Source organism: Hypanus sabinus, chromosome 8, assembly GCF_030144855.1.
Source record: "Hypanus sabinus isolate sHypSab1 chromosome 8, sHypSab1.hap1, whole genome shotgun sequence".
Classification (NCBI taxonomy): Eukaryota; Metazoa; Chordata; class Chondrichthyes; order Myliobatiformes; family Dasyatidae; genus Hypanus; species Hypanus sabinus.
In genome coordinates, this window is record NC_082713.1 from 83,995,025 (window position 1) to 84,021,241 (window position 26,217).

Genomic DNA, 26,217 nt, shown 5'->3' on the forward strand with positions numbered 1-26,217 from the left:
ACTGAAAAAATAACACCTCCTATGGTCTGGGGTGCCTGTCTGGAAAAGTGATGGAAACAGATGTGATTGTATAGTTCAAGACAAAGTTAAATGAACACTTAGAAGAAAAAAGAATATGTGGATCTAACTGGATATCCATGACAAAGAGCCTGTGCATACATTATTGACCAAATAGCTACCTTCTATAATTTTATAATTTAGTGAAGATCAGCATATTATTTTTGTCATGTCAAACATTCTACTGGGTAAAGTGATTTTTGATTATATAAAATTACAGTTTAGATAAACTGAATTAACTGGTTAAAATGCTTCGTATTTAATTATGTACAGTATAGTGCTGCTCTTGAACATCAAAGCTTCTTAAAAAGATAAATAAGTAAATTATTTACAGAGACTCTAATGCAGAAATATTCTAGGCATAGATAAGGCTTCTGTCTCTCCTTCAATGAAATAAAGCCAATGACACACAGTAAAATTCAATCAGCGGAAATATGAATACTTGCTCAGAGTAATTATGTGAGCAGAGCAATGATGACTTTTAGAGATTAACTGCATGCCTGGGAAGTCTAATATATTCCACTCTTAAGGCCAATATACAGAAAAGATAATGTGTAATTATTTGGTGTCAGCATCAGCCTGTTTTTCTTAATCTCTGAAGATAAGACCATAGATGAAATGGGATCAGAATTAGGCCTTTCAGCCCATCAAGTCTGGTCCACCATTTGATCTTGGCTGATTTATTATCCTTTGATGACCATACTAATCATGAACCTATCAATTTCCACCTTAAGTATACCCAATGACAGCCTCCAGAGCTGTCCATGACCATGAATTCCATGGAATCACCACCTTCTGGCTAAAGAAGTTCCTCCTCATCTCTCGTCTACATGGGTGATCTTGTATTCTGAGGCTGTGCCCACTAGTTGTATACTCTCCCCCTCTATCTAGTCCTTCCAGTATTCAACAGGTTTGAATGACATCTCCCCCCACCCCCCATCATTCTTCTAAACTCCAGCAAGTACAGGCCCAGATCCATTAAAAGCTCCTCACACATGAACTCTTTCAATCCTGGGACCATTCCCAAGAAGCTCCTCTAGACCTTCTCCAATGTTAGCATATCCTCAGATAAGAGACCCAAAACTGCTCATAATACTCCAAATATGGGCTGAACAATGTCTCCAACATCTTATAAAGGCTCAGCATTAGATTCTTACTGTTATATTCTAGTCCTCTCAAAATGAATGCCAACATTACATTTGCCTTCCTTACCACTGACTCAACCTGCAAATTAATCATGAGGGTATCCTGCATTAGGATGTCCAAGTACCATTGTATCTCCAATTTCTGTGTTTGCTCCCTATTTAGAAAAATAGTCTACACCTTTGGCTTGGCACACACTCAGTAATTCAGAAACAGCTTATTCCACTCTGCCATCTGATTTCCAAATGGAGATTGAACTAATGAATTTGAAAAGCAAATGAGGAAATCTGCAGATGCTGGAAATTCAAACAACACACACAAAATGCGTTCCACCAGCATTTTGTGTGTGTTGATTGAACTAATGAACATTACCTCACTACTACTTGTTAAATTTTATTTCTGTTTTTGCATTACTTAGTTTAACTTAACTATTTAATATACATATATATATATAAAACCTGTAATTCTATTTTTCTCTATATTTATCGTATTGCGTTGTACTGCCACCTCAAAGCTAACAAATTTCATGACATTTACCAATGATATTAAACCTGATTCTGATTCTTTTGTTCTTTCTACCAAAGTGCATGACCATAGACTTCTCTAGACTATATTCCATCTGCCACTTCTTTGTCCATTGTCCTAATTTCTCCAAGTCCTTCTGTAGTCTACCAGGTTCCTCAGTGCTACTTGCCCCTCCACCTATCTTCGCATCATCTGCAAACCTTGGCCACAAAGCCATTAATTCCTTCATCTGTATCACTGATATATAAGAAACAGTTCCAACACCGACCCCTGAAGAGCACCACTAGTTGTTAGCAGCCAGCCAGAAATGGCCCCCTTTATTCCCATTCTACGCCTCCTGTCAGTCAGTCAATCGTCTATCCATGCTAGTATCTTACCTTGCTAAGCAGCCTCATGTCCAGCACCTTGTCAAAAGCCTTCTGAAAATCCAAGTAAATAACATCCACTGAATCTCCTTTGTATATCCTGCCTATTACTTCCTCAAAGTATTCCAACAGATTTGTCAGACAGGATTTTCCCTTAAGGAAACCATGCTGACTTCAGCCCATTTTATCATATGCCTCCAAGTCCTCTGAAGCCTCATCCTTAATAATAGACTCTAACAAATTCCCAACTATTGAAGTCAGACTAATTGGCTTTTGCCTATCCCCCCCCCCTTAAAGAGTGGAGTGACAATGCAACTTACTATTCCAGAAACTAATGATTCTTGAAATATCATTACCAATGCCTCCATAATCTCTTCAGCTACCTCTTTCTGAATCTTTGGATGTTGCCCATATGGTTCAGGTGACTTATCTACCTTCAGACCTTTTAGCTTCCCAAGCACCTTCTCCGTAATAGCGACTGCACTCCCTGTACTATCTGACACTCTCAAATTTCTGGCATACTGCTGATGTCTTCCACAGAGAAGACTGATGCAAAATGCTTATGGAGTTTGTCAGCCATTTTTTTGTCCCCATTACTACGACTCTGGCTTAATTTTCCAGCAGTCCAATATCTACCCTTGCCTCTCTTTTACTCCTTATATATCTAAAAACAACTTTTAGAATCCCCTTTTATATTATTGGCTAGGTTACCTTCATATTTCATCTTTTTTCTCTTTGTTACTTTTTAGTTGCCTTCTGTTGGTTGTTAAAAGCTTCCCAATCCTCTAGTCTACTACTAATTATTGCTATATTGTATGCTTCTCAGAATTGGACACAAATATTTAAAAACAATTGTAAAAATTAAAAGATTTCCCCCCAAAAAACTACAGGTCCTCATGTAGATGATATCACATGCTTGACTTTCTGAGATCAATCCATGATTTTCACCTTAACCAACAAAAAACCATCATATTTTACATTTGTTGGGTAGAATTATAACTGATTAAGTTTTTGGTGGACTCCTATAACTTCCAAACTTTAACCATATCAGGATTGCTATAAAAATAGTCCAAAAAAGACTGACAACTATGACCCTACTTTTAATAATAAAGTTGCTATAAAGCAGACCTACCTTCAGGAACAACAACAACACTACCATTAAAACACAAGTTCTGAAGATATTTCAAGGCACTTCATAGAATTTTATCAGTTTTATAAGCTCAAGCCACACAAGGCAGATTGTGAAATAGTTCATCAATGATTTAATGAGGGACATAAAAGTGGAAAGAGAGGAAAAAAGAGAAATTAACAGGGAACTTCAGGCTAGGTGCCAGAGTGGAGGCCTGTCCTTTTATCTTACATACTTAATCTCAGGAATTGGAGCACTGAGATATTCAAGAAGGACTGGGAGAGATAATAGAGAAAAGGAGGGGTTTAATGACAAGGATGAGAATTTTAAAACCAAGTCAGGATCCTTTTATAAGTTAGTAAGCAAAAAATGAACACAGAGGCAGCAGTACTTTGGAGGATAACATGCTGTCCAGGAGTGCATTGGAATTGACACAAGCACATGGACAAAGGTCTCTGTGGGAAATGAGCAGCCGCAGGAAAAGAGATGGTCAAAGCATTCATTGTGATGACATAAATACATGCACTGAATCCCATCTCGGGATGCCATGTATAAGTAACTTTGCAAACTCTCTGGCCTAGTCTTGGATAGATGAGAAATGGAATTGGGGCTGGGTGGATCTGATTTTTCCAATATCCAATTTGAGATGAGTCTGCTCATCCACAGTTTGATGATGGTCTGACAGCATTGAGATTGGAGAAAGACTATGAGGGTGATGGAGAGGTTACTCTTGGTATACTGTAGAAACAAAACTAGTGAAGATTTCTTGAGTCCGATGACTTGACCAGAAGTTCCTTGAGAGATAATAGGATTATCCTAACAACAGTGAGTTAGTTCAATACTCTTGTAATATGCAAGCCAATACCAAGAAAAGTGACCATGAAAGATGTTGGCTCATTCAATCCCCAGGCAGGAATGGAATGCAATATATCTTGTCAATAGTGTCACCCTAAGAATCACAACTTTTTGGTTTATTTCTGATTCATTTAGCCACTTCTTTCCCAATAAATTGCCAGCAAGCCATATTTAATGATCTGTAAATACTTAGTCAGTGTATGTGGATCAAAATGAAATGGGACCATGAGGTACTGTATTTTGAGCAGGCTGCAGGCCAGCAGTGGCAGAGAGTTGAAATGGACATGACAGAAGGTCACTCTAATGGCCACAGTACAGTAGGAGACTTGAAAGAAGAATGAGAGATAAGAATGAATGTGGCTGTAAATATTTTGCTCTGTGTGGTGAACTACATATACCTGGCTGGACACGCCCCCCCGCTGACTGCTCCTGTGGCTCCTCCCACAGACCCCTGTATAAAGGCGATTGGAGGCACGGCTCCTCCCTCAGACTCCAGGATGTCGTATGGGGATCTCTTGCTGCTGACTGCTCTCTTCCAGCGAATAAAAGCCTATATCTCGCCTCACGTCTCCGAGAGTTATTGATGGTGCATCACTCTGTACGTAGTAAGAAATTGGATTTGTTGATTGGTTGGTGGTAACTGCAGTCAGGTGATTTTTACTTTTGTTCAGGGGCTTGTTTAATGAAAGTCTGCCTTGGCATTATGCTAGAGATTAATCTAGCAGGGCCCCCCTTCACAGATATTGCTAACTGCATATGAATAGATACATAGGGTTTAAAATTACAATGCACTCCAGCAATTTTTAAATTATATCCACAGCTGTTTTGCAGTGAACTTATTTTTCATTCCAGTAAACTGTGCATAGCACCATATGCAGTGTCTATTCGAACTCCCCTTGTAGGTTGCAAGTGTCTGATATACTTCAGGAATGCTGTTATGCAGAATTTTACAAGCTGCAAATCAAAGGGTAGGTGAAGTTGATGAGATAACAGATTTGTATAACCAGATATCCTTCCTGTTTCAGCAGCTGTGGAGCACTGGAAATGAGCCGTACAGTATCTGCACAGCATCAAGTTGTCTGATTCTATGCAATCATTCATTAAGCACCCTCTGCAACATGTTACAGGTAAGCCAGAAAACTGTGAGAAGGAACCCATCCTCCCATTGATGTCTCACCCCCACACTTTGTTTGAATCCAGCAACAACAGAAACAACATTTAGTGGTACTAAGTGACGCGCTATCACATGCCAGTTCCAGGGATTTGTAAGGTTTCATTTAGTTAAAAGCTAAGTTATCTAATGAGGACCATAGAACAATGCAGCCCAGAAAGAAAGCATTTGGCTCATGTTGGCTCTTTGGCAGAGTGATCCAATTGATCTCCCTTCCAAGCTGAGTAGAAACATTTCCTCATACTTTACCAGTCACTGTAAATCCACGCCCTCGGTTACCAACCCTTTTGTATTGAAAACAGTTTGCAATTATTTAATGAAGCAAAATAATTCATGATTTTGAGCACTATATTAACATTCCTCTGTCTTTCTTGCTCTAAAATCAGCAGTCCCAGCTTGTCTGGTCTTCTCACTCAACATCCCTTACCTTTCACTAAATCTCATCCAATTATTATTTGTAATTTCTTTTCAAATTTTATTATCAAAGTATGTACATGATTCCATATACTACCCTGAAATTCATTTTTTGCAGGCTTTTTCAGGTAATTAAAAAATAAAGGATTTACAAAAACTATACTCACAAACAATCAATGTGTAAAATAAGGCAATTTATGTTAAGAAAATACTGAGAACATGAGTTGTAGAGTTATCATACTTTGATTAACTTTTCCTTTCATAATTTATTCGGTACACATTTTCACACCTATAAATATTCTATAGACATGCAACAACATAATGCTTTCAACACATCCACTACAAAGTGGCTCCATAGAAGGATGTGAGTCTCTGACTGTGGTTTGAGATGTTGTTCAAGATGAAACATGAAGCACATGGATCACTGGCTATGTCTGCATGTAAACACTCAACACATTCACATCAAATCAACTGTGAGGTTACAAGTTTTCAGGAAATGGATTTCATTGGCTGTGTTGAAATAGTTGATGATGATTTACAAAGGAATTTGCTTCATGTACTTATACAAAGGACAGCAGTAGTTGTTAGCTCATAAGCATGGTTTTACTGACATTGAGTTGGAACAACAACCTTATACTCAATGTAAGACCAAAGAATTGACTGTGGACTTCAGGAAGGAGAAATTGAAGGAGTACAGACCAGTCCTCATCCAGGGGTTAGCACTGGGGTCAGTTTCGAGTTCCTGGTTGTCAACATCTCTGCGGATCTATCCTGGTCCAACATATTGATGCAATTATGAATAAGGAAAGCCAGCAAGAGCTTGAGGAGAATTAGAATCAGGTCTAATATCACTAGCATATGTCATGAAATTTGTTGTTATGCAACAGTGAAGAAAACTACAAATTACATTAAAAATATCTATTTCTTAGTGTAATTTATAATTACATTATATATAATACTGTGCAAAAGTCTTAGGCACATACATAACTAAAGTACTGTAGTAATTTTATGTGTTGCACTGTACTGCTGCTGCAAAAAAAGCTAATTTCATGACATTTGAGTGCCGATAAACCTAATACAGATGTGGGTCTGTATTGTGGACTGAGAATGGGAAGGGGGCAGGTAGAGGGGATTCATGGTTGGGAAAATGGGAAGGGACAGGGGAGGGAGTGGAAAGCACCAGAGGGATATTCTGAAATGATCAATAAACCAATTATTTGGAATCAAATGACCTTACTTGGTGTCTCAGGGCTGGGTGTGTCTGCAAATGTGCCACCCCCTGTCCCAGCACTCCTTCTCTGTCACCTGTCCTCCAACCCTCCCAGGGCTTTCCACATTTGCAACATCCTTTGCTCCCAGATTTACAAATTTGCTCCATGTTCCATGCTGACAAATACAGTACTGTGCAAAAGTCTTGGGCACCCTAGATATATATTTCTACAGGTGTACTTTGGAGAGCATTCAACTGGTTACCTTGCCATCTGGTACGGAGGGGCCATTGCACAGGATCATTAAGATCTGCAGAAAGTTGCAAACTCTGCCAACTCTATCATGGGCAATAGCCTCCCTAAAGGCTCTATGTCTTTTATGCTTCCTTTGAAAGGGAGAATGAAACCACAGCTATGAGGATCCCTGCAGCATCCAGTGATCCTGCGATCTCTGTTTTGGAAGCCAGCATCAGACTGTCGTTCAAGAGAGTGAACACTTGCAATGTGGCAGAGCCCAATGGAGTATGTGGTAAGGCTCTGAAAACCAGTGCCAACCAAATGACATCGTCAATCTCTCTTTGCTAAGGTCAGAAGTTCCCACCTGCTTCAAAAGAGCAATCATTATACCAGTGCCCAAGAAGAGCAGGGTGAGCTGTCTTAATGACCGTCATCCAGTAGTACTTATCTAAGGTGATGAAATGCTTTGAGAGGTTGACTATGGCTAGAATTAGCTCCTATGTCAGCAAGACCTGGACCCAATGCAATTTGCCTATTGCCCCAGTAGGTACAGAGCAGAAGCTGTCTCAATGGCGCTCCATGCAGCATTGGATATCCTGGACAATGCAAATACCTATGTCAGGATTTTATTTGACTATAGTTCAGCACTTAATATCATCATTGATATTAAGTGCTGATCAAAAAGCTACAGAACCTGGGCCTCTGTATCTCCCTCTGTAACTGTTTCCTCAGCTTCCTAACTGGAAGGCCACAATCTGTACAGATTGGAAATGACATCTCCTCCTCGCTGAGGATGAACACTAGTACACCTCAAGGGTGTGTGCTTAGCTCACTGCTCTACTCTCTGTATACCCACGACTGTGTGGCTAGGCACAGCTCAAATACCATCTATAGATTTGCTGATAATGCAATCATTGTTGGCAAAAACCTCAGATGGAGATGAGAGGCCGTACAGTAGCGCAGTATACCAGTTAGTGACTCAGCGTCAGTAATACCAAAGAGCTGATTGTAGACTTCAGAATGGTTAAGATGAGGGAACACACACCAATTCTCATAGAGGGATCATAATTGGAGAGAGTGAGCCATGTCAAGTTTCTGAGAGTCAATATCTCTGTCTCTGAGAACCTAACTTGGATGCAACATATTGATGCAGCTATAAAGAAGGCAAGACAGCAGCTATATTTCATTAGGAGTTTGAGGAGATTTGGTTTGTCACCTAAAACACTCTAAAATTCTATAAATGTACCGTGGAGAGCATTCTGACTGTCTGCATCACCATCTGGTATGGGGTGGGGAGGTGGCTACTGCACAAGATCAAAGTAAGTTGCAGGAGTTTGTAAGATTAGTCAGCTTCATCGTGGGTACTAGCCTCTGTGGTATCTAAGACATCATCCAGGAGCGATGCCTTATGAAGGTAGCATCCATCATTAGTGATCCTCACCACCCAGGACATGCCCTCTTCTCTTTGTTACCATTGGGAAAGAGGTACAGAAGCCTGAAGGAACACACTCAGCAATTCAGGAACAGCTTCTTCCCCTCCGCTATCCAATTTTTAAATGCACATTGAATCCATGAACACTATCTCACTACTTTTTTCCTGCTTTTTTTGCACTACTTATTTTAACACACACACACACACACACACAAACAAACACACTTAATGTACAGCTTTTTTCTCTATATTTATTTTTCATATATTTCTTTGCACTGCTGCTGTAAAGTTAACACATTTCACAACATACTATATGCTGGAGATAATAAACCTGATTCTGATTCTGAGCGACTTGCATATTTTGTTTTAAATCTATACTAGGTGTTCATTCACAATGTGTCAATGAAAGCTCAGTGCAAGATCTATGTGATTTCATCTGTGATATTAATCACAATATGACTACCAGTTACTCTTCATAATCCGCCATTTATGTGCAATGAAACTGGCCAAACACATTGCATGATGTTACTATTCAAATCCTTGAAAATTACTTCTCAGAATGGAACTACTTTACCTGTTCATTTCTTCCAAGGAGTCAGTCGCGAAGTAGAAGCTCTTAATTTTTGGATGGCAAGCCTTGAAGGCACTTCAGGGAAACAAAATATTACAGTCACACAACACAGACCAGAAAAGAAGGAAGGCACTGTAATTATTATTAGCAAGTAGTTATCAACGGAAGCACATTGGTTCTTTAGTCCATGCAATATTATAAAACTATTGACCCAAAAATCTCTAGTCTGCTCCATATATACAGTTTTCCCAAATTTTTCCTGACATCGTTTAGGAAGGAAGTTAAGCAGACTGCCAAACATCCAGGAAATGAAAACATAAAATAAAAACTGCAGATGCAGAAACACCCGGCAGATTAGACAGCATCTGTGGAAGGAGCAACAGTCAATGTCAAGGACCTGAAATGTTAGTTTTGTTTTTCTTTCCACAAATGCTGCCTGACCTGCTAAGTGTTTCCAAATGTTTCTGTTTCTGTATCGATTATCATCTTATTCATCGCAAAATCTGCTCTGTGTGTTTAGAAATATAATTTTATTTTTCATTTTTGTTTGATCTTAATTAAACAAGGAAATTAAAAGACAGATGTTTGCTCTTTGCAAATTCACAGACAAGCACACAGGTATGTTATAACTACACAAACTCTCTGTATGTCCCGACATCTATGATTGTATCATAGAATTGTACAGTGCAGGAATGGAGCCTGTCCGCCCACCTCATCCATATTGGTCATGATGTCAATGTACACTAAGCTTTGGACTTGCACCCTGGCTCTCTCTGTATCAACATTACTAAAGTCCCTGCCATTTACTCTAAATATCCTGTCAGAATATGGCTTCCCAAAATGAACTACCTCAATCATTAGTCATAGAAAAATACAGCACAATAATGAGCCCTTCGGCCATCTAGTCCATGCTAAACCATTTAAACCGCCTACTTCCATTGACTGGTACCCACATCATAGCCCTCCATACCCTACCATCCTCCATGTACCTATCCAAACTTCTCTTAAGCATTGAAATCGAGCTCATATGCATCACTTGTGCTGGCAGCTCATTCCACACTCTCACAGTCCTCTGAATGAAGAAGTTTTCCCTCATGTTCAAACCGCTCAGCTTTCGCCCAAAACTCATGACCTCTGGTTGTTGTCTCACCCAAACTCAGTGAAAAGAGCCTGCTCGTATTTACCCTATATACACCCCTCATAATTCTGCATACCTCTATCAAATCTCCTCTCAATCTTCCATGTTCCGAAGAATAATGTCCTAACCTATTCAATTTTTCATTATAATTCTCATCTTCTGCTAGGGCCCCAGCAATTTCTGCAGTGTCTCCCACAGTGTCCAAGGAATTTATCCATCCTAATTTGCTTTCCTCCTCTGTAATCTGTACAGGGCCCATGAAGCTGATGCTGCTTTGCCTCACTGCTATAGACACTGTGCCCATCTCCTGAATAAATACCGATATTAAAATTCTTGCCCATCTCTCTTGGCTCCACACGTAGATTAACAGTTTGATCTTCCAGAGGACCAATTTTGTCCTTGCAATCCTTTGCTCTTGACATATCTGTAGAATCCCTTGGGATTCTCCTTCAGCTTGTCTGCTAGGTCAAGCTCATGTCTTCTTTTAGACCTCCTGATTTCCTTAAGTGTTCTCTTGTACTTCTTATACTCCATAGGCATGTTATTTGCTCCTTCCTGATACCCCTGCCCCCCACCCTTACCCCCATCCCTATCTATTATTTTAGTCTGGTTCTCTTTCTCTCTCTTTTTCCCCTCTCACTATAATCTCTCCCCCAGCCCTACCTTTCTTTCTCTTTTATTTCCCATAATTCCCCACCTTCCCCCTAGCCCATTTCCCTTCAGCCTATCACTTCCCAGCTCTCTACTTTATCCTTCCCCCCCACTTCTTATCCCCCCTCGACCATCCCATGTTACTTCACTCCTGATGAAGAGTTTTGGCACGAAACGTCGTTATTACCTCCTCTCATAGATGCTGTCCGGCCTGCTGGGTTCTGCCAGCATTTCGTGTTTTTTACTTTTCCTTACTCTCTGAAAACACTTTGGAGAACCTCTTCACTCTTCCTACTTATGTCATTGGTACCTACATGGACCATGGCCTCTGGCAGCTCACCCTCCCACTTAAGAATGCGGAGGACTCAATCAGATACATCCTGGACCCTGGCACCTGGTAGGCAGTATACCATCTGGGAATCTTTTTCCTGTCCACAGAACCTTCTTTCTGTTCCTCTGACTGACGAATCTGCTATCATCACAGCTCGCCTCTTCTCCTCCCTTCCCTTCTGAGTCAGGTCATCCCCACCCATCCCCAACAGTATCCAAAGTTGTATCCAAACCTGTTGTTGAGGGGGATGGCCACAGGAGTACTCTGCATTAGTTCCTTAAGCCCTTTCCCCTTCCTGACTGTCACTGAGTCTCCTGTATCTTGAGAGTAACTACCTCTCTAAATGTCCTACCCATCATCCCCTCAGCCTCCTGAATGATCCAGAATTCATCCAGTCCCAGCTCCAACTCCTTAACGTGGATTGTTAGAAGCTGCAGCAGGATGCACTTCTTGCAGGTGAAGTTGTCGGGGATGACAGAGGTCTCCCTGCCTTCCCACATCCTGCAACAGCAGCATTTAACTATTCTGCCTGGCATCCTTACTGCTCTAACTGTACAAATATAAAGAAGGAAACAATAAATAAATTGAAAAAAATCTACCTACAGCTCTTTAATCTTCTCTCTCACAAGCCTCTACTCACTGAAGGCTCGAAGAGCTAAAGCCTCAAATAACCATTGTCCACTTCAACATCTTGGAACCTAAACAGTAATTCAGAGTGGAAGTAACATCCACAAAGAAAGAAGAACAATAAACTTGTCTGCAATAAATTCCATTTGCCACAGTCCTGGCTAGACTTTTAGCTGATTTATGTTCCACTGTGTCCTTAAGCAATCTTCTTCATTATTTATGACTCTGCAAATAGTTTGTCATCTGCAAAGTTATTAATCAGACCACCAACATTTTCATCCTAGTCATTTAGATTGATCTTCTTGCTGTTAATTTTGGTGTGATATTGCAGGTTTCAGTTTCAAATTGGCAAAAATACAGGCAGTTGCCCAGAATCAAGAAATTTTTATCTTTAGACGATTAAAGCTTAGCAAATAATTCCCTTGTTTTACAAATTTTACTTTCAACACTTACTATTTCCGTCTGCATTCAATAGCTCTGTCAATCCGAAACTCTGGTAGACTGATAAATCCCTCTGCCTTCTCATCCTGGCAAAAGAAGACATAGAGCCTTTTATGTTGTTCTGATGCTTAAAATAAAGTTCCTGTTTTGATAGAAAATATGTCAAATTTTGCACCATTTAGGTTTTGCCAAAAATGATAATTGTTGGAAGTTAATTTCTCCACCATGGGTACCCAGTCATTAATGCAGCTAGAACTGATCTAAGTAAACTATAAACTATTTTAATTAATTTGTTCTAATTGTGATTTTGTGTGATAAACCTCAAATTGCAGGATTGCATAAAGCTGATTTTATGTTTCCATTATTTCCTTAAGAGTGGCTCAGTGCTTTGCATAATCCATCAAAAGTTATCCACAGACGTAGTTTGAACAATAAAAAATTGCTTTTGTTTCTGAATTGTATCATTAGAGCTTTAATCCTTTCATTTTGGTGTAGTGGTGGTCCCTCATACAACAGCTAACAGATAAATAAAACCAGTCTTTATTGGCTTTCTAGTTGGCTTGTAGTTTGCCTTGATATCAGAGCCAAGAAATGACATCTGCCCAGGGTATGTGGACAAGGGACTTCACCCAGGCCAAGAGAGCGTTTTCCAACTCAATTCACTACATTAAACCTTGTTGAGATTTGACTTAGTTGGTATCAGTTTGTGGAATTAGTAGTACACACAGTAAGCTGACCATTCAAATTTCACATAACAACTTCATAAGCAGAATCAGGTTTATTACCGTTGTCTTTTATGATGTGAATTTTATTGTTCTGTGGCAGCAGTGCACTTCCAAGACATAAAGTTACTTCCCTCTTTTTACTGTTCAGTTTGCTCCCCTCCATCATCAGATTTCTGAATGGTCCATGAATCCATGAACACTAGTTTGTTATTTCTGCCTTTGGCACTATTTATTTATTTTGTAATCTATAGTGATTTTATGTTTTCTACTGTACTACTACTACTGCAAAACAACAAATGTCATAAACTGATTCTGATGAATTGAATTGTAGATATTAAAATTTCACAAACGAAGGTGAATACTGATCCCTTTGCCTCTGTAGTCGATGCTAAAACCACTGTCCATTTGTGCAAGCAGGTCATATGATGTGACAGGTTAGTGCTTTTTGTGTATGACATTATGTAACAAGAATGTGAAGCATTTTAGTTCTGTTGTGCACATTGCTTTTGAAAGATTAAGCTTGAATTAAGTATTTTTTTCCCAAAAATCACAGGAGATTCACAAATCTGCATATAATTGACAAAAAAAGGCAATTAGTCAAAGCTGAAGGCTTTACGCGAAAGACCATTTTGTAATGACGCATTATTTATTCATGTTTGTTCTTGCATTCTGTGCATTTTAACTAGGTGTGAACAGCTGAGTAAACACTGCTGCCTCTGCTAAGAGAACTGGAGCACCGGGCATTTTGAAGATGCCCTTGATGAATGCTGGCTTTAGGAAGTCATTGTGTTGTGGAGCTCATGTCAGCAATTGGCTATTCAAGCACAAAATGCTAAATGCTGAGAACAGGCTATTGCATTGGTTGTCCACAAACTCTTTTCAGAACTCACTTGATCCATTCTAAAGCAACCCACACAAAGTGCTGGAGGAGCTCAGCAGGCCAGTCAGCATTGACGGAAAAGAGTAAACGGTCGACTTGTCAGGCTGAAACCCTTCATCAGGACCTTTTTCATCAATTATATGCAGATTTGTGAAACTCCTATGATTTTCGGAAGTCCGTCCTGAAACTCTGGCTCTTTTCCATAGCTGCTGCCTGGCCTACTGAGTTTCTCCAGCATTTAGTGTGTGTTGTTTTGGATTTCCAACATCTGCAGATTTTCTTGTGCTTTTGATCCATTCTACCTCTGGCCTCTCCAGTCTCTTGCAACCTCTTTCACTCTCAGATTCATAACTTCACACACGTAAACCCTTTAGTGTCTCAATGTTACTCTTGCAAATATTCTTCCTAAGATTCTGCCCATTATAACACTTCATGTCAAGGACCCTCCTTTCATAGTTCTCCTTCTAATGCTCAACCACTTGGAATATTACTATTGTTATAGATTCTTTATCACTGTGAGTAATTGTCACAGAGACAGAGTTAATTGGTAGCACAAGGGATTGCATTTGTTTCAATGTTCACACTTCTCACAAAATCTGAAATTGCAAAAAATGGCAGTCTGATGACTGCGGCACACATTTTACCTCCATCGTACACCATTTATGCTCACCATAAATCAACTTATTAATTTGGGAATTTTTATCTTATCATTTGAGATTTTGGGACTGGTGGCAAAGTGGTGGTAAGCTGCCTTTTTGAACTGGTAAGGTGTTTCTGGTCAATAGTGCTGTTGGGTATTGAGTTCCAGGAACGAGAATGACTGACAACAAAGGAACACAAAAGTACAAAGCACAAAGTCAATTTAATATTGAAGTATATATGTATATGTCACCATATATAATCTGGGATTCATTTTCTTGTGGGTACACTCAGCAAATCCAAGAAACATAACAGAACTAATAAGACACTGTACCCAATGCTTCTAGATAGGGAGCAATTTCAGGAATCAGAGGTACAAAAGGATTTGGGACTCACTGTGCAGGATTCACTGCAGTTTGAGTTTGTGGTCAGGAAGACAAATGCCATGTTGGTATTCATTTCAAGAGGACTAGAATATAAAACCAAGGATGTAATGATGAGAGTTCATACGGCATTGGTCAGGCCCCACAGCTGGAGTCTTGTGAGCAGTTTTGGGGCCCTTATCTAAAATGTGCTGGCATTAGAGAGGTTCACGAGATTCATTCCAGGAATGGAAGAGTAAACACATTAAGAGCTTTTGATGGCTGTGAGATGGCTGGAGTTTAGCAGAAAGAGGGGGATCTCATTGAAACCAATCAAACATTGAAAGGCCCAAATAGGGTGGATATGGAGAGGATGTTTCCTATAGTGGTGGAGTCTAGGAACAGGGGGCACAGCCTCAGAATACAGGGATGATAATTTAGAACAGAGATAAGGAAGAATTTCTTTCACCAGAGGGTGGTGAATCTGTGGAATTCATTGCCATCGATGGCTGTGGTGGCCAAGTCATTGAGTATCTTTAAAATGGAGGTTGATAGGTTCTTGATTTGTCAAGGCATCAAAGGCTACGGGGAGAAGGCAGGAAAATGAGGTTGAGAGGGATAATAAATCACTGATGATGGAATGGCAGAGCAAACACAATGGGCTGAAAAGCTGAATTCTGCTCCTATATCTTATGGTCCAATGGATTCACCCAATTGTTCTGAGTTGTTAATCAGTTATGTGCAACAAAGAGGTCAATAAATTGCTGACCACTGTTCAGAACAGTGAATGCATTCAGGAGAAGGCATAAATGAAAGCTTTCAGAATTTATTTAGCTTTAGAAGAATTGGGGATAATGTTATGTTGTAAAGCCTCTTTCAAAAAAATTAGAGTTCAAAGTACTCAGTACACACATAACTGACATTCTATCATTTCCTTTAAGAATCCTGTTGAATAGAATGTTGGGGTAATGAGCTACCCCTGAGTGTTAGATCTATATTCAGTGTTTACTCAGACTGTTTGCATAAAGACTACATTCTCCCAGTTCTTTTAAATAAAAAGATCAATGGAAGGAGAATTTTCTCCTTACATTTTGGTTTGTGTACCAGTAGAGAGATGCTTCTTTTAGAATAAACCAGTACTTCTTCCATTTCTGGGTGAAGTATCCTTTTGCATCTTTCTTCTTCCACAGCCAGCCTTCACAATCTCCATGGCCCAAGTCCTTGCAAGAAATACGCCTCCTGCTACCACTGGTAAGGGTGCCTGATGGAGAAATCAAATATTAAATTGTATCTGGTAGTAATGAACACAATGATAGCAGATACATTGAACATTTTTCATTCTGGATGGTATAAAGTGCCATCTAACTTTAGTTGTGATTTTCAATTTGGAATATTATCAAGCCTAATGTCCAACACAGAATGGTTACAGTTGACAAATGGCATCAAATCAGGTTTATTTCATTCAATTTCATGTGAATTATTCAGACAAAGGCACTGGAACTGAGTTTGAATTAATGTCAAATTTCACTCATGATGTAGTAGAGCTAGGAAAGATGAGGAAATGGAAGATGTTGGGTGAAGATATAATTAATAGTGTAAATGTCACAGGATTAAAATTACAGGATTGACAAAAGTTAATACATTCCCCGGACATGCTACAGTTTGTGATTTTGAACAAGGATATAATCTGATTATTTTTACGCAATTAACTCATCCATTAAAAGAGCAGGGGAAGAATATCTAACCACATTAGATTCACATCATCAATATCAGAAATAAATGTTTACATTATGTTAGGCTTGTCGATCTAGTTTGATTGTGATAAATACAGGAATTATTGCAGGGTTGTGTCATCTTTATTAGGTACCCCTGTTCACCAGCTTGTTCATGCAAATATCTAATTAGCCAATCATGTGGCAGCAACTCAGTGCATAAAAGCATGCAGGCATGGTCAAGAGGTTCAGTTGTTGTTTAGACCGAACATCAGAATGGGGAAGAAATGTGATCTAAGTGACTTTGACTGTGGAATGATTGTTGGTGCCAGATGGGGTGGTTTGAGTATCTCAGAAACAGCTGATCTCCTGTGATCTTCATGCACAACAGTCTCTAGAATTTACAGAGAATGGTGTAGGAAATAAAAAGCAACCAGTGAGTGGCAGTTCTGTGGGTGAAAATGCCTTGTTAATGAGAGAGATCAGAGGAGAATGGTCAGACTGGTTCAAGTTGACAGGAAGGTGATAATAATTCAAATGCCCATGCATTATAACAGTGCACGCATCTCTGAGTGCACAAGATGTTGAACCTTGAAATGCATGGCAGCAGCAGAAGACCATGAACATACAGAAATACACTCAGTGACCAGTTTCTCAGTTACCTCCTGAATGACCATTGTATCTTCCTACATCCAACGACATACCAATGACATAGGTAGAAAAAGGGATGAGGTCCTGAAAGAAGACTACAGGGATTTAGGAAGGAAGTTGAAAGCAGGACCTCAAAGGCAGTAATCTCAGGATTACTGCCTGTGCCACGCAACAGTGAGAATAGGAATAGAATGAGGTGGAGGATAAATGCATGGTTGAGGGATTGGAGCAGGGGGCAGGGATTCAGATTTCTGGATCATTGGGACCTCTTTTGGGGCGGGTGTGACCTGTACAAAAAGGACGGGTTGCACTTGAATCCCAGGGGGACTAATATCCTGGCGGGCAGGTTTGATAGAGCTGTTGGGGAGGGTTTAAACTAGTTTGGCAGGGGGGTGGGAATCAGAATGTGAGTGTAGGGATTAAGGTAGAAGGACAAGGGCATGATGCTAAGAGTTCTGAGTTGATGAGGAAGGACAGGCAGGGGACTGAACATAACAGACAGACAGACAGACAATCAGACGTACTTTATTGATCCCAAGGGAAACTGTGTTGAAATGTGTCTTCAATGTTAGGAGTATTAGAAACAAGGAGGATGAACTTAGAGCATAGATTAGTATGTGGAACTACGATGTTGCGGCTGTTACTGAAACTTGGTTGGAGGAAGGGCAGGATTGGATGATGCAGGTCCCCGGGTTCAGGTGTTTTAAAAGGAACAGGAAGGGAGGTAGAAAGTGGGGGGAGTGGTATTGCTGGTCAGGGATAGTATCACAGCTATAGAAAGGGAGGACGCTGCAGAAGGAGTGTCCATGGAGTTAGTCTGGGTGGAAGTCAGAAATAGGAGGGGATCAATCACTGTGTTGGGACTAGTCTATAGGCCCCCAAGTAGTCCTCGGGACACTGAGGAGCAGATAAGCCGGCAGATTTTAGAATGGTGCAGGAAGTACAGGGTACTAGTTACGGATGATTTCAACTTCCCTCATATTGACAGGCACCTCCTGAGTGCAAGGGGGATAGGTGGAGCTGAATTTGTCAGGTGTTTTCAAGGATTCCTGACACAGTATGTGGACCGGCTGATGAGAGGAGAGGCCATACTGGATCTAGTTCAGGTGACAGACCTCTTGGTGGGGGAGGATTTTAGTGAGAGTGACCACAACTTGCTGAGCTTCAGCACAACTATGGAAAGGGATAAAATCAGACGAAATGGTAAAGAGCTTAACTGGGGAAAGGCTAACTTTGAAGGGATGAAGCAGGAACTAGTGAGAGTAAATTGGAAACAGATGTTCAAATGGGAAAGCACAGAAGTAATGTGGGAGAAGTTTAGGGACCACTTCAGCTGGGTTCAGGATAGGTTTGTCCCACTGAGGCAAGGAAAAAATGGTAGGAAAAGGGAACCGTGGCTGATGAAACATGTGAGGCAACTCATCAAGAGGAAAAAGGAAGCATATGTTAGAAATAAGAAGCAGGAAGTAGGAGGGGCTTATGAGAAATATAGGGTAGCCAGGAAGGAGCTAAAGAAAGGACTTAGGAGAGCTCGAAGGGGGCATGAGAAGGCCTTGGCATGTAGGATTAAGGAGAACCCCAAGGCGTTCTATGCGTATGTGAAGAATAAGAGGATAAAGATGAACGGAGGTGGAACCGCTAAAGGATAAAGAGGGCAACATGTGCCTGGAGGCGGAGCAGGTTGGAGAGGTCCTAAGTTAATACTTTGTTTCAGTATTCACAGCTGAAAAGGATCTTGATCAGGATGAGAAAGTTGAGTGGGCCTGTGTGCTGGACAATGTGAAGATTAAGGAAGAAGTGCTGGATCTTCTTAAAAACATTAACATTGATAAATCCCCAGGGCCAGATATGACACACTCCAGGTTGTTGTGGGAATTGAGAGAAGAGATTGCAGGAGCATTAGCTATGATCTTTGAATCCTCTTTGGCTGCAGGGAAGGTGCCGGAGGACTGGAGAATGGCAAATGTAGTTTCCTTGTTTAAAAAAGGTAATAAGGAGAAACCTGGGAACTATAGACCAGTGAGTCTTACGTTGGTGGTATTCAAACTACTGGAAAGGATTCTTAAGGATAGGATCTACGAGCATTTGGAGAAGTACAGTCTACTCATGGATAGTCAATATGGCTTTGTGAAGGGAAGGTTGTACCTCATGAGCCTGATTGAGTTTTTTGAAGAGGTAACTAAATAAATTGATGAGGGTAGGGCAATGGATGTTGTCTACATGGACTTTAGAAAAGCATTTGACAAAGTCCCTCATGAGAGACTCATCCACAAAGTCATGAGGCATGGGATAAGTGGAACCTTGGCTGTTTGGATAAAAATTGGCTTAAAGGAAGAAAGCAGAGGGTAGTTGTGGGAAGAAAGTATTCTGCCTGGAGGTTGGTGACTAGTGGAATGCCACAGGGATCTGTCCTAGGACCCCTGCTATTTGTATATTTTTATAAATGACCTGGATGTAGAGGCAGAAGGATGGGTGGGTAAGTTTGAGGATGACACTAAGAATGGAGGAGTTGTGGATAGAGCTGTAGGTGGTTGAAGGTTACAAGAGGATATAGTCAGGCTGCAGAGTTGGGCTGAAAAATGGCAGATGGAATTCAATCTGGACAAGTGTGAGGTGATGCATTTTGGAAAGACAAATCAGAAGACTGAGTACAGGATTAATGGTCAGTTACTTAAGAGTGTGGATGAACAAAGGGACCTTGGGGTTCAAATCTATACATCCCTCAAGGGTGCTGCACAGGTTGATAGGGTAGTTAAGAAGGCCTATGGGATGCTAGGCTTCATTAACAGGGGGATTGTGTTCAAGAGTAGAGAGGTCCTGTTGCAACTCTACAAATCTCTGGTGAGACCGCACTTAGAATATTGTGTTCAATTCTGGTCACCTCATTATTGGAGGGATATGGAAGCTATGGAGAGGGTACAGAGGAGATTTACCAGGATGTTGCCTTGTTTGGAATACAAGTCTTATGAGGCAAGGTTAGCAGAGCTGGGACTTTTCTCTTTGGAGCGTAGAAGAATGAGAGGGGACTTGATAGAGGTCTACAAGATTATGAGAGGCATAGATGGGGTGGATAGTCAGTAGCTGTTTCCCAGGGCACCAGTAGCAAACACCAGAGGGCATATGTACAAAATTAAGGGAGGGAAGTTTAGGGGGAGACATCAGGGGTAAGTTTTTTACACAGAGGGTTGTGAGTGGCTGTGATTTGCCAGGGATGGTGGTGGAGGCTTAAACATTAGGGGTATTTAAGAGCCTCTTGGACAGGCACATGGATGAAAGAAAAATGGAGGGTTCTGGAGTAGTGTGGGTTTAGTACTTTTTTAAATGATTATATGGGTCGGCACAACATGGAGGGCTGAAGGGCCTGTACTATGCTGTAGTGTTCTATGGTTCTATCCTTTCAGAAAAGGATTAAAAAGTAACACATTTCAAAAATCACCAATTCTCACTTATCTTAAAGGGTTTGTGTCTCAGACTGGAATTCACAAGTTAAAAAATCATTTAAAATAAAAAAGATAAAAATACAGGCAGTAATGAAGCATACTCTGCGTCCCATTTCACCTTGTGCTTAGAATGCTTTTAACAGTGCATATTTTGATTTAATGCCCATGTCTGTTGCTTTCACATACACCAATAAAGTTTCATTGATTTTTGCAAAGGCTTTTACATTTGCAACACTGAGAAGAATTTTGGCTGAGGCACGTAAGGGAATTCAATATGATAATATTGATTCCCTTCACATGGGAAGCTAATTGTTATGAGCATTTCAATGTTAAGAATGTCACAAATCATTAAAGCTGGTAGACAGATATGTACATGCTGGCAATTATGTGAAGAGTATTGGAAAAACATAGTTCAGTATGTAAGGAAATGTTGCTGACTGGTACATCCCAGGCTGCAGGAGTATGTGCTGAAGGACACACCAAGCCTTGGTGCAGCCAATCCAAAGGTTTTGTGAGGAAGGACTCCAGTCTGGCTAATTCCTTGTGGCACTAGATACAGAGAGGCAACACTCTGTGTTGAAGCCCTCTCAAACATTGGAAGTTTGTAACTTCCTGTGAGGCCACTTGACTAAAAAATAGTGTTACGTAGAACACAGTAAATGTACAGACTGAACAATACAGATGGCTTTTCTCGTGTGTATTTTGTCATGATCTTCCAGGGGTTGTAGTGCAGATACATAAAGGTTGTGGGAATCTTGCTTAGTTTCCTTTGAAAACTGTAGTTTGAAGGTTTTTAGCAAAGTTTGATAGGTAGTTAAATTTCTGCTGTAGAGGATTTAATGACAAGGGGCATCATCTGAAGCGGAGCAAGGGCTTCCAAGAGAAAAATTAGGAAGCAGTTTATCTTAGAAAGAGTTGCAGAGAGTGGGAAGTTGCTCGATAAAGTCTGAGCTTAGACTTTTGAATTATATTGAACTACTTTCTATAGATAAAATAATTTGAATAAACAACTCACAGTAAGTGCAATGCAATATCTGTCGTTGGCTGAACTTTTGGGTGCTGATTCTGTAGCCAGGGGAATACTGTATTGCATGGACTGTTGTGAGGATAGGGGAAAGAAAGCACACTATACTGTCAGCAGCAGTTGATTTAAGCAGTGTGCTTTCAATCTCACTCTGTTCTTCTTATTCCATTTGTGCATGACTACAGACACCAGAGCTCAGATAATTTAATTTGTTCTAATTTCTGAGATTGCACTGTACACAAGTCTTATATAAAAAGTAACAGCAGAAATATTGTTTGAATGTTTATAAGATTACCAAATATGCATTACAGACCACTAACAATTTCAAGAAATGCAGCAAAATGACAGCTAACTCAATAATAGCTTGAAGGATGCAATTCCACAATGTGAAAGATGTCTCTACTTTACAATAAAATAGCTTAAACATGAGGAAGTCTGCAGATACTGGAAAATCCTAGGCAACAGATACAAAAAGCTGAAGGAACTCAGCAGATCAGATAACATCTATGAAACATTTTGGCCTGATATGGCGACTGTTTATTCATCTCCATAGATGCTGCCTGACTTACTAGTTCTGCCAGCATTTTGTGTGTGTTGCCTAGCACATTAGCTTGTAGTTTTCCAGCAAAGGATAGAACTGGAATCATAGAGTGATGTGGAGAGTTAGGAAGTGTGAAGGCCAAAACACCAATATCTGCTGGCTCTTTCTCCAATTAGTCTCCTCTTCCTATTCTTTCCTATAGCCCCTACAACTTATTTTAATTTTCCTGCACAATTCCATTGCTCTTTTGAAAATAGTTGTTTGACAGATTATAGAAGCACATTTTGCTACTTTTTCCTGGCTCTTTGTCTTCTGGGCTTTGTAATTTTGAACATCATTATTCAATATTCCTTCAATTTTCTCTGATTTAATGTGATCAATTTCAGCTTTTCCTTTCTTCTCACTTAAAATATGCTCAGCTTTACCACCAGTCTAATATATTTGAGCACCCTTTTGAAGGTCTTGACATTTGTGATGCTCCAGTTGAGCCTTAACCAATAACTTCTATCATACCACCATAACTACTGATAAGCTCCACCAAAGCATAACTGGTTCAATACTTTGTGTCTTTATTTATGAAGCTGACCTAAAAGAAAACAGTTTATAATTGACTGCTTTGGATGAATCTTACCTTTTGGTCTCTTCTTGGTTTTTGATCTCAGAGAAGCATAATGAAAAGACTGCAAAAATTAAACAAGACAATTAAAATATTGCAGACAATGTGTATCTGCATGTATATAAATATGGTGTGTGAAAAACAAATATTAATCAAGATTGGTAGTTTTTGAAATAAGGTCCTATTAATTCTATTTCACGGATTTAAACTAACAGATCAATCTCAATCTCAAGCAATGCATTTGCCACTATCACTAGTTTTAGTGCTGGCTCTTTAGTAACCAAAGTTGTGAACCATAAGACTTTAAGACATGATTGCAGATTGGAGACATTGTACAAAATTGCCCTGGATCTTGGAATCCTTCATTAGTCCTAAATGATACACAGCAGCAGGTAATTCAGCATGCGAGTACCATTAGGTTCCAATACAGTTAGTACAAAATCAGTAATAATAACACATCATTTACGAGACAATGGAGTCCACATTTTCGTAAAATTACAGTGTGTAATTAACTGTGATTCTATTTGCAGGAACAGTGTATTGCTACAATTTCCACATTGAATTGATGAATGTGAAAAATCTACCTGTCTTGTCAATCATCCTCATCCTCACCTCCGTTCAGGGCCCCAATCAGTCTTTCCAGGTGAGGCAACACTTCTCCTGCGGTCATCTGTTGTGTTTGGTGCTCCTCTACATTGGTGAGACCCATCACAAATTGGAGGACCGCTTTGTTGAGCACATCTGCAATATCTGTCACAAGCAAGACTTTCCGGTGGCCAAACGTTTAAATTCTGCTTCTTATTCCCATTCTGATGTGTTGATCCATGATGTCTTCTAGTGCCAAGATGAGGCCACCATCAGGGTGATGCAGCAATACCTTATATGCTGCCTGGGTAGCCTCCAACCTGATGGCATGAATGTCTATTTCTCCTTCCGGTAAAAAAATTTCCCCCCCCCCCACCCTTCCTCTATTTCCCATTCTGAGGTGGATGGACTCGAGTTTGGTGCCTCCGCAAGAAATTGGGAGACAGAAGGTCAAAAGCACAGAGCTTGGAAAAAGTGACGCAACAGAGTTTTAACATCGTAAATCAGCAAGTTGTTTGTTATGTCTACCCTCTTGCTGTGAAATGGAGACACCCTTTTTTCCCTTATTAGGGAGAGAGAGAGAGAGAGCCTGTGGTATGTCGAATTACCGGGTGAATGAGTAGTCTTTGGGGTACTGCAAGTCTGTGTCTTTAGTGATGCTTTGCTGCACGTTTGAGTGCTTGATGGGGGGGTGCCGATGCTTTTTTGCTGTTTGGGGGGGGGGGGGTCATTGCTTAGATGTTGCTTAAGCATGGGAGGGGAGGTGGGGGGGTTTTGGGGTTCTTATGTTCGTTCTTTGGGGTATTCCTCTGTTTTCATAATGGTTGCGAAGAAAAAGAATTCCAGCATGTATATTGTATACATTTCTCTGATATTAAATGTACTTTTGGAACCTTCACTTCTTTTCACCTGCCTATTTCTTCTCCCAGTCTCATCTTCCTTCTCTTTCTCCTATGGTCCACTCTTCTCTCTTACTAGATTCCTTCTTCTCCAGTCCTTGACCATTCCCACCCACCTGGTTACATCTATCACCTTCCAGCTAGCTCCTTTTCCCTCCCTCCACCTTTTTACTCTGGTGTTTTCCCCCTCCTAGTCCTGAAGAAAGTTATCAGCTTCCACGATGCAGCCTGACCTGTTGTACTCCTCCAGCAGTTTGTGCGTGTTGCTTTGGATTTCCAGCATCGGCAAACCTTCTCATGTTTATGACCTCCCTTTATTAGACTAGAATTAAAGGGCCATTCGGTGCGACTGGAGGCTTTCCGGACTTTTATTTGTTTCATCAATTGTTGTATCTTTATTTTATTGTTCATTCCTATTTACGAGCCTATTATCAATATTTCTTGACACACTCACCTAATACAAAAATACATCGTTTGACTTTCAAAAGCCCCAAATGACCAGCGTTTAGATCTTTTGAAACCTCCACTAAATGTGCAAAATGCTTCCTGATTTCAGCTGATGTAATTTACAGTAGCTCCAGTTTTTAATATTCTTTCTCCTCGTACATGATTTATCACCGTAAGGAATAACTTCCCTCTGCCTGCCTTATTTAGTTATGTTATTATTGTAATTATTAATAACACCACATATTTTTCAATGAAATTTCATTTGCAGCCCTTTCCAGTCTGTCAGTATCTTCTTGAATTGTTTTAATGTTCTTCTATGTTTCCAGCAAGTTGTGAAATTATTCATTGGACTCCAAATGATTTAATATTTTTCAAAGAAAACATGATTCTACCATGACACTGAAATGCACTAGAATGGCCCAATGAAGGGCTCTTGATTTGTTTTGATATTTTATTTATGCTGCCTTTGAATTCTAACTTTTTTACAAGCGTATTATAGGCATGGGATTTATGATTGCCTCTGGAAATCCGTATACAGAACTTCAGTTGTATTCTCATCAGAAAGCTCATTCAGGTTAGTTAAGCACTACAGTACATGCTTTTGCTAAACCAGAGCTGTTTTCTTGCACTAACTTGCACTCATACTAGTGACTGAATTTTGCTGCTGCTGGTTTCCTCACCATTAATATTAAGATGATTGACCTATTGTTGTTGGTCTATTCTTTCTTCTATTCCTCTGGCACAGCCCTCAGACTAAGACTTGGAAGATAATGGTGGCTCCTTTTGCAATTTCCAACCCTATGTTGCTCAATAATTTTACAAGCTACCCATCCAAAACTGCTTTCTCACCAGCAGCTCATCAAATATATCTGTTACCTCCCATTTTACTGCAAGTATAGAGGCATCTTCTTTGATGGTAAAAACAGATGCAAAGCATTCTTCCTGAACTGTGGCTTTTTCGCTGTCATGCAGGACTGAGCCCTTTCTCCTTCTCCCCTGGACAGAGTAACAGCAGACTTCCCCTGGTCCTCATCTTCCAGCTCACCATTTCATTGAAAGAACCATTCTTCACAATCTATTCACAGCTCCAACAAGATTCCTAAACCAGAAACGTCTTCCCTTCCGTCTCTTATCAGTATTTTCAAAGGTCGGTTTCCTCTTCTGCTTTGTGTGATGTAGGTGCTGGAAACATTTACCTTGATTTCAGCCTTTGGAACACCAATGTCTGAATTAAATCAAAAGCAATAAACTATCCAAATGTAGACTGGGATTGTAATAGTGTAACCACAATGCAATGGATTTAGGATAAATTTCATGATCAGTATGTTATGCAAGGAGGAATTGCTGAATGTGAGTTGGGAGAAAACTGAGTGAACAAGGTCAGTAGGGTAATATTTAGAG

At 40.1% G+C, this 26,217-nt stretch overlaps 1 protein-coding gene across 1 annotated transcript in view; it reads right to left on the reverse strand.

Moving 5' to 3' along the window:
* Positions 1-26,217, reverse strand: part of si:ch211-26b3.4 (connector enhancer of kinase suppressor of ras 2) — a 911,874-nt gene that overhangs the window by 62,763 nt on the left and 822,894 nt on the right. The window contains exons 15-18 of the mRNA XM_059977444.1: positions 22,901-22,949; positions 15,990-16,162; positions 12,308-12,381; positions 9,111-9,182 (exon numbers count right to left, since the gene is read on the reverse strand). Of these exons, the coding sequence (XP_059833427.1) occupies positions 9,111-9,182; positions 12,308-12,381; positions 15,990-16,162; positions 22,901-22,949 (368 nt within the window). The remainder of the gene's footprint in view (positions 1-9,110; positions 9,183-12,307; positions 12,382-15,989; positions 16,163-22,900; positions 22,950-26,217) is intronic.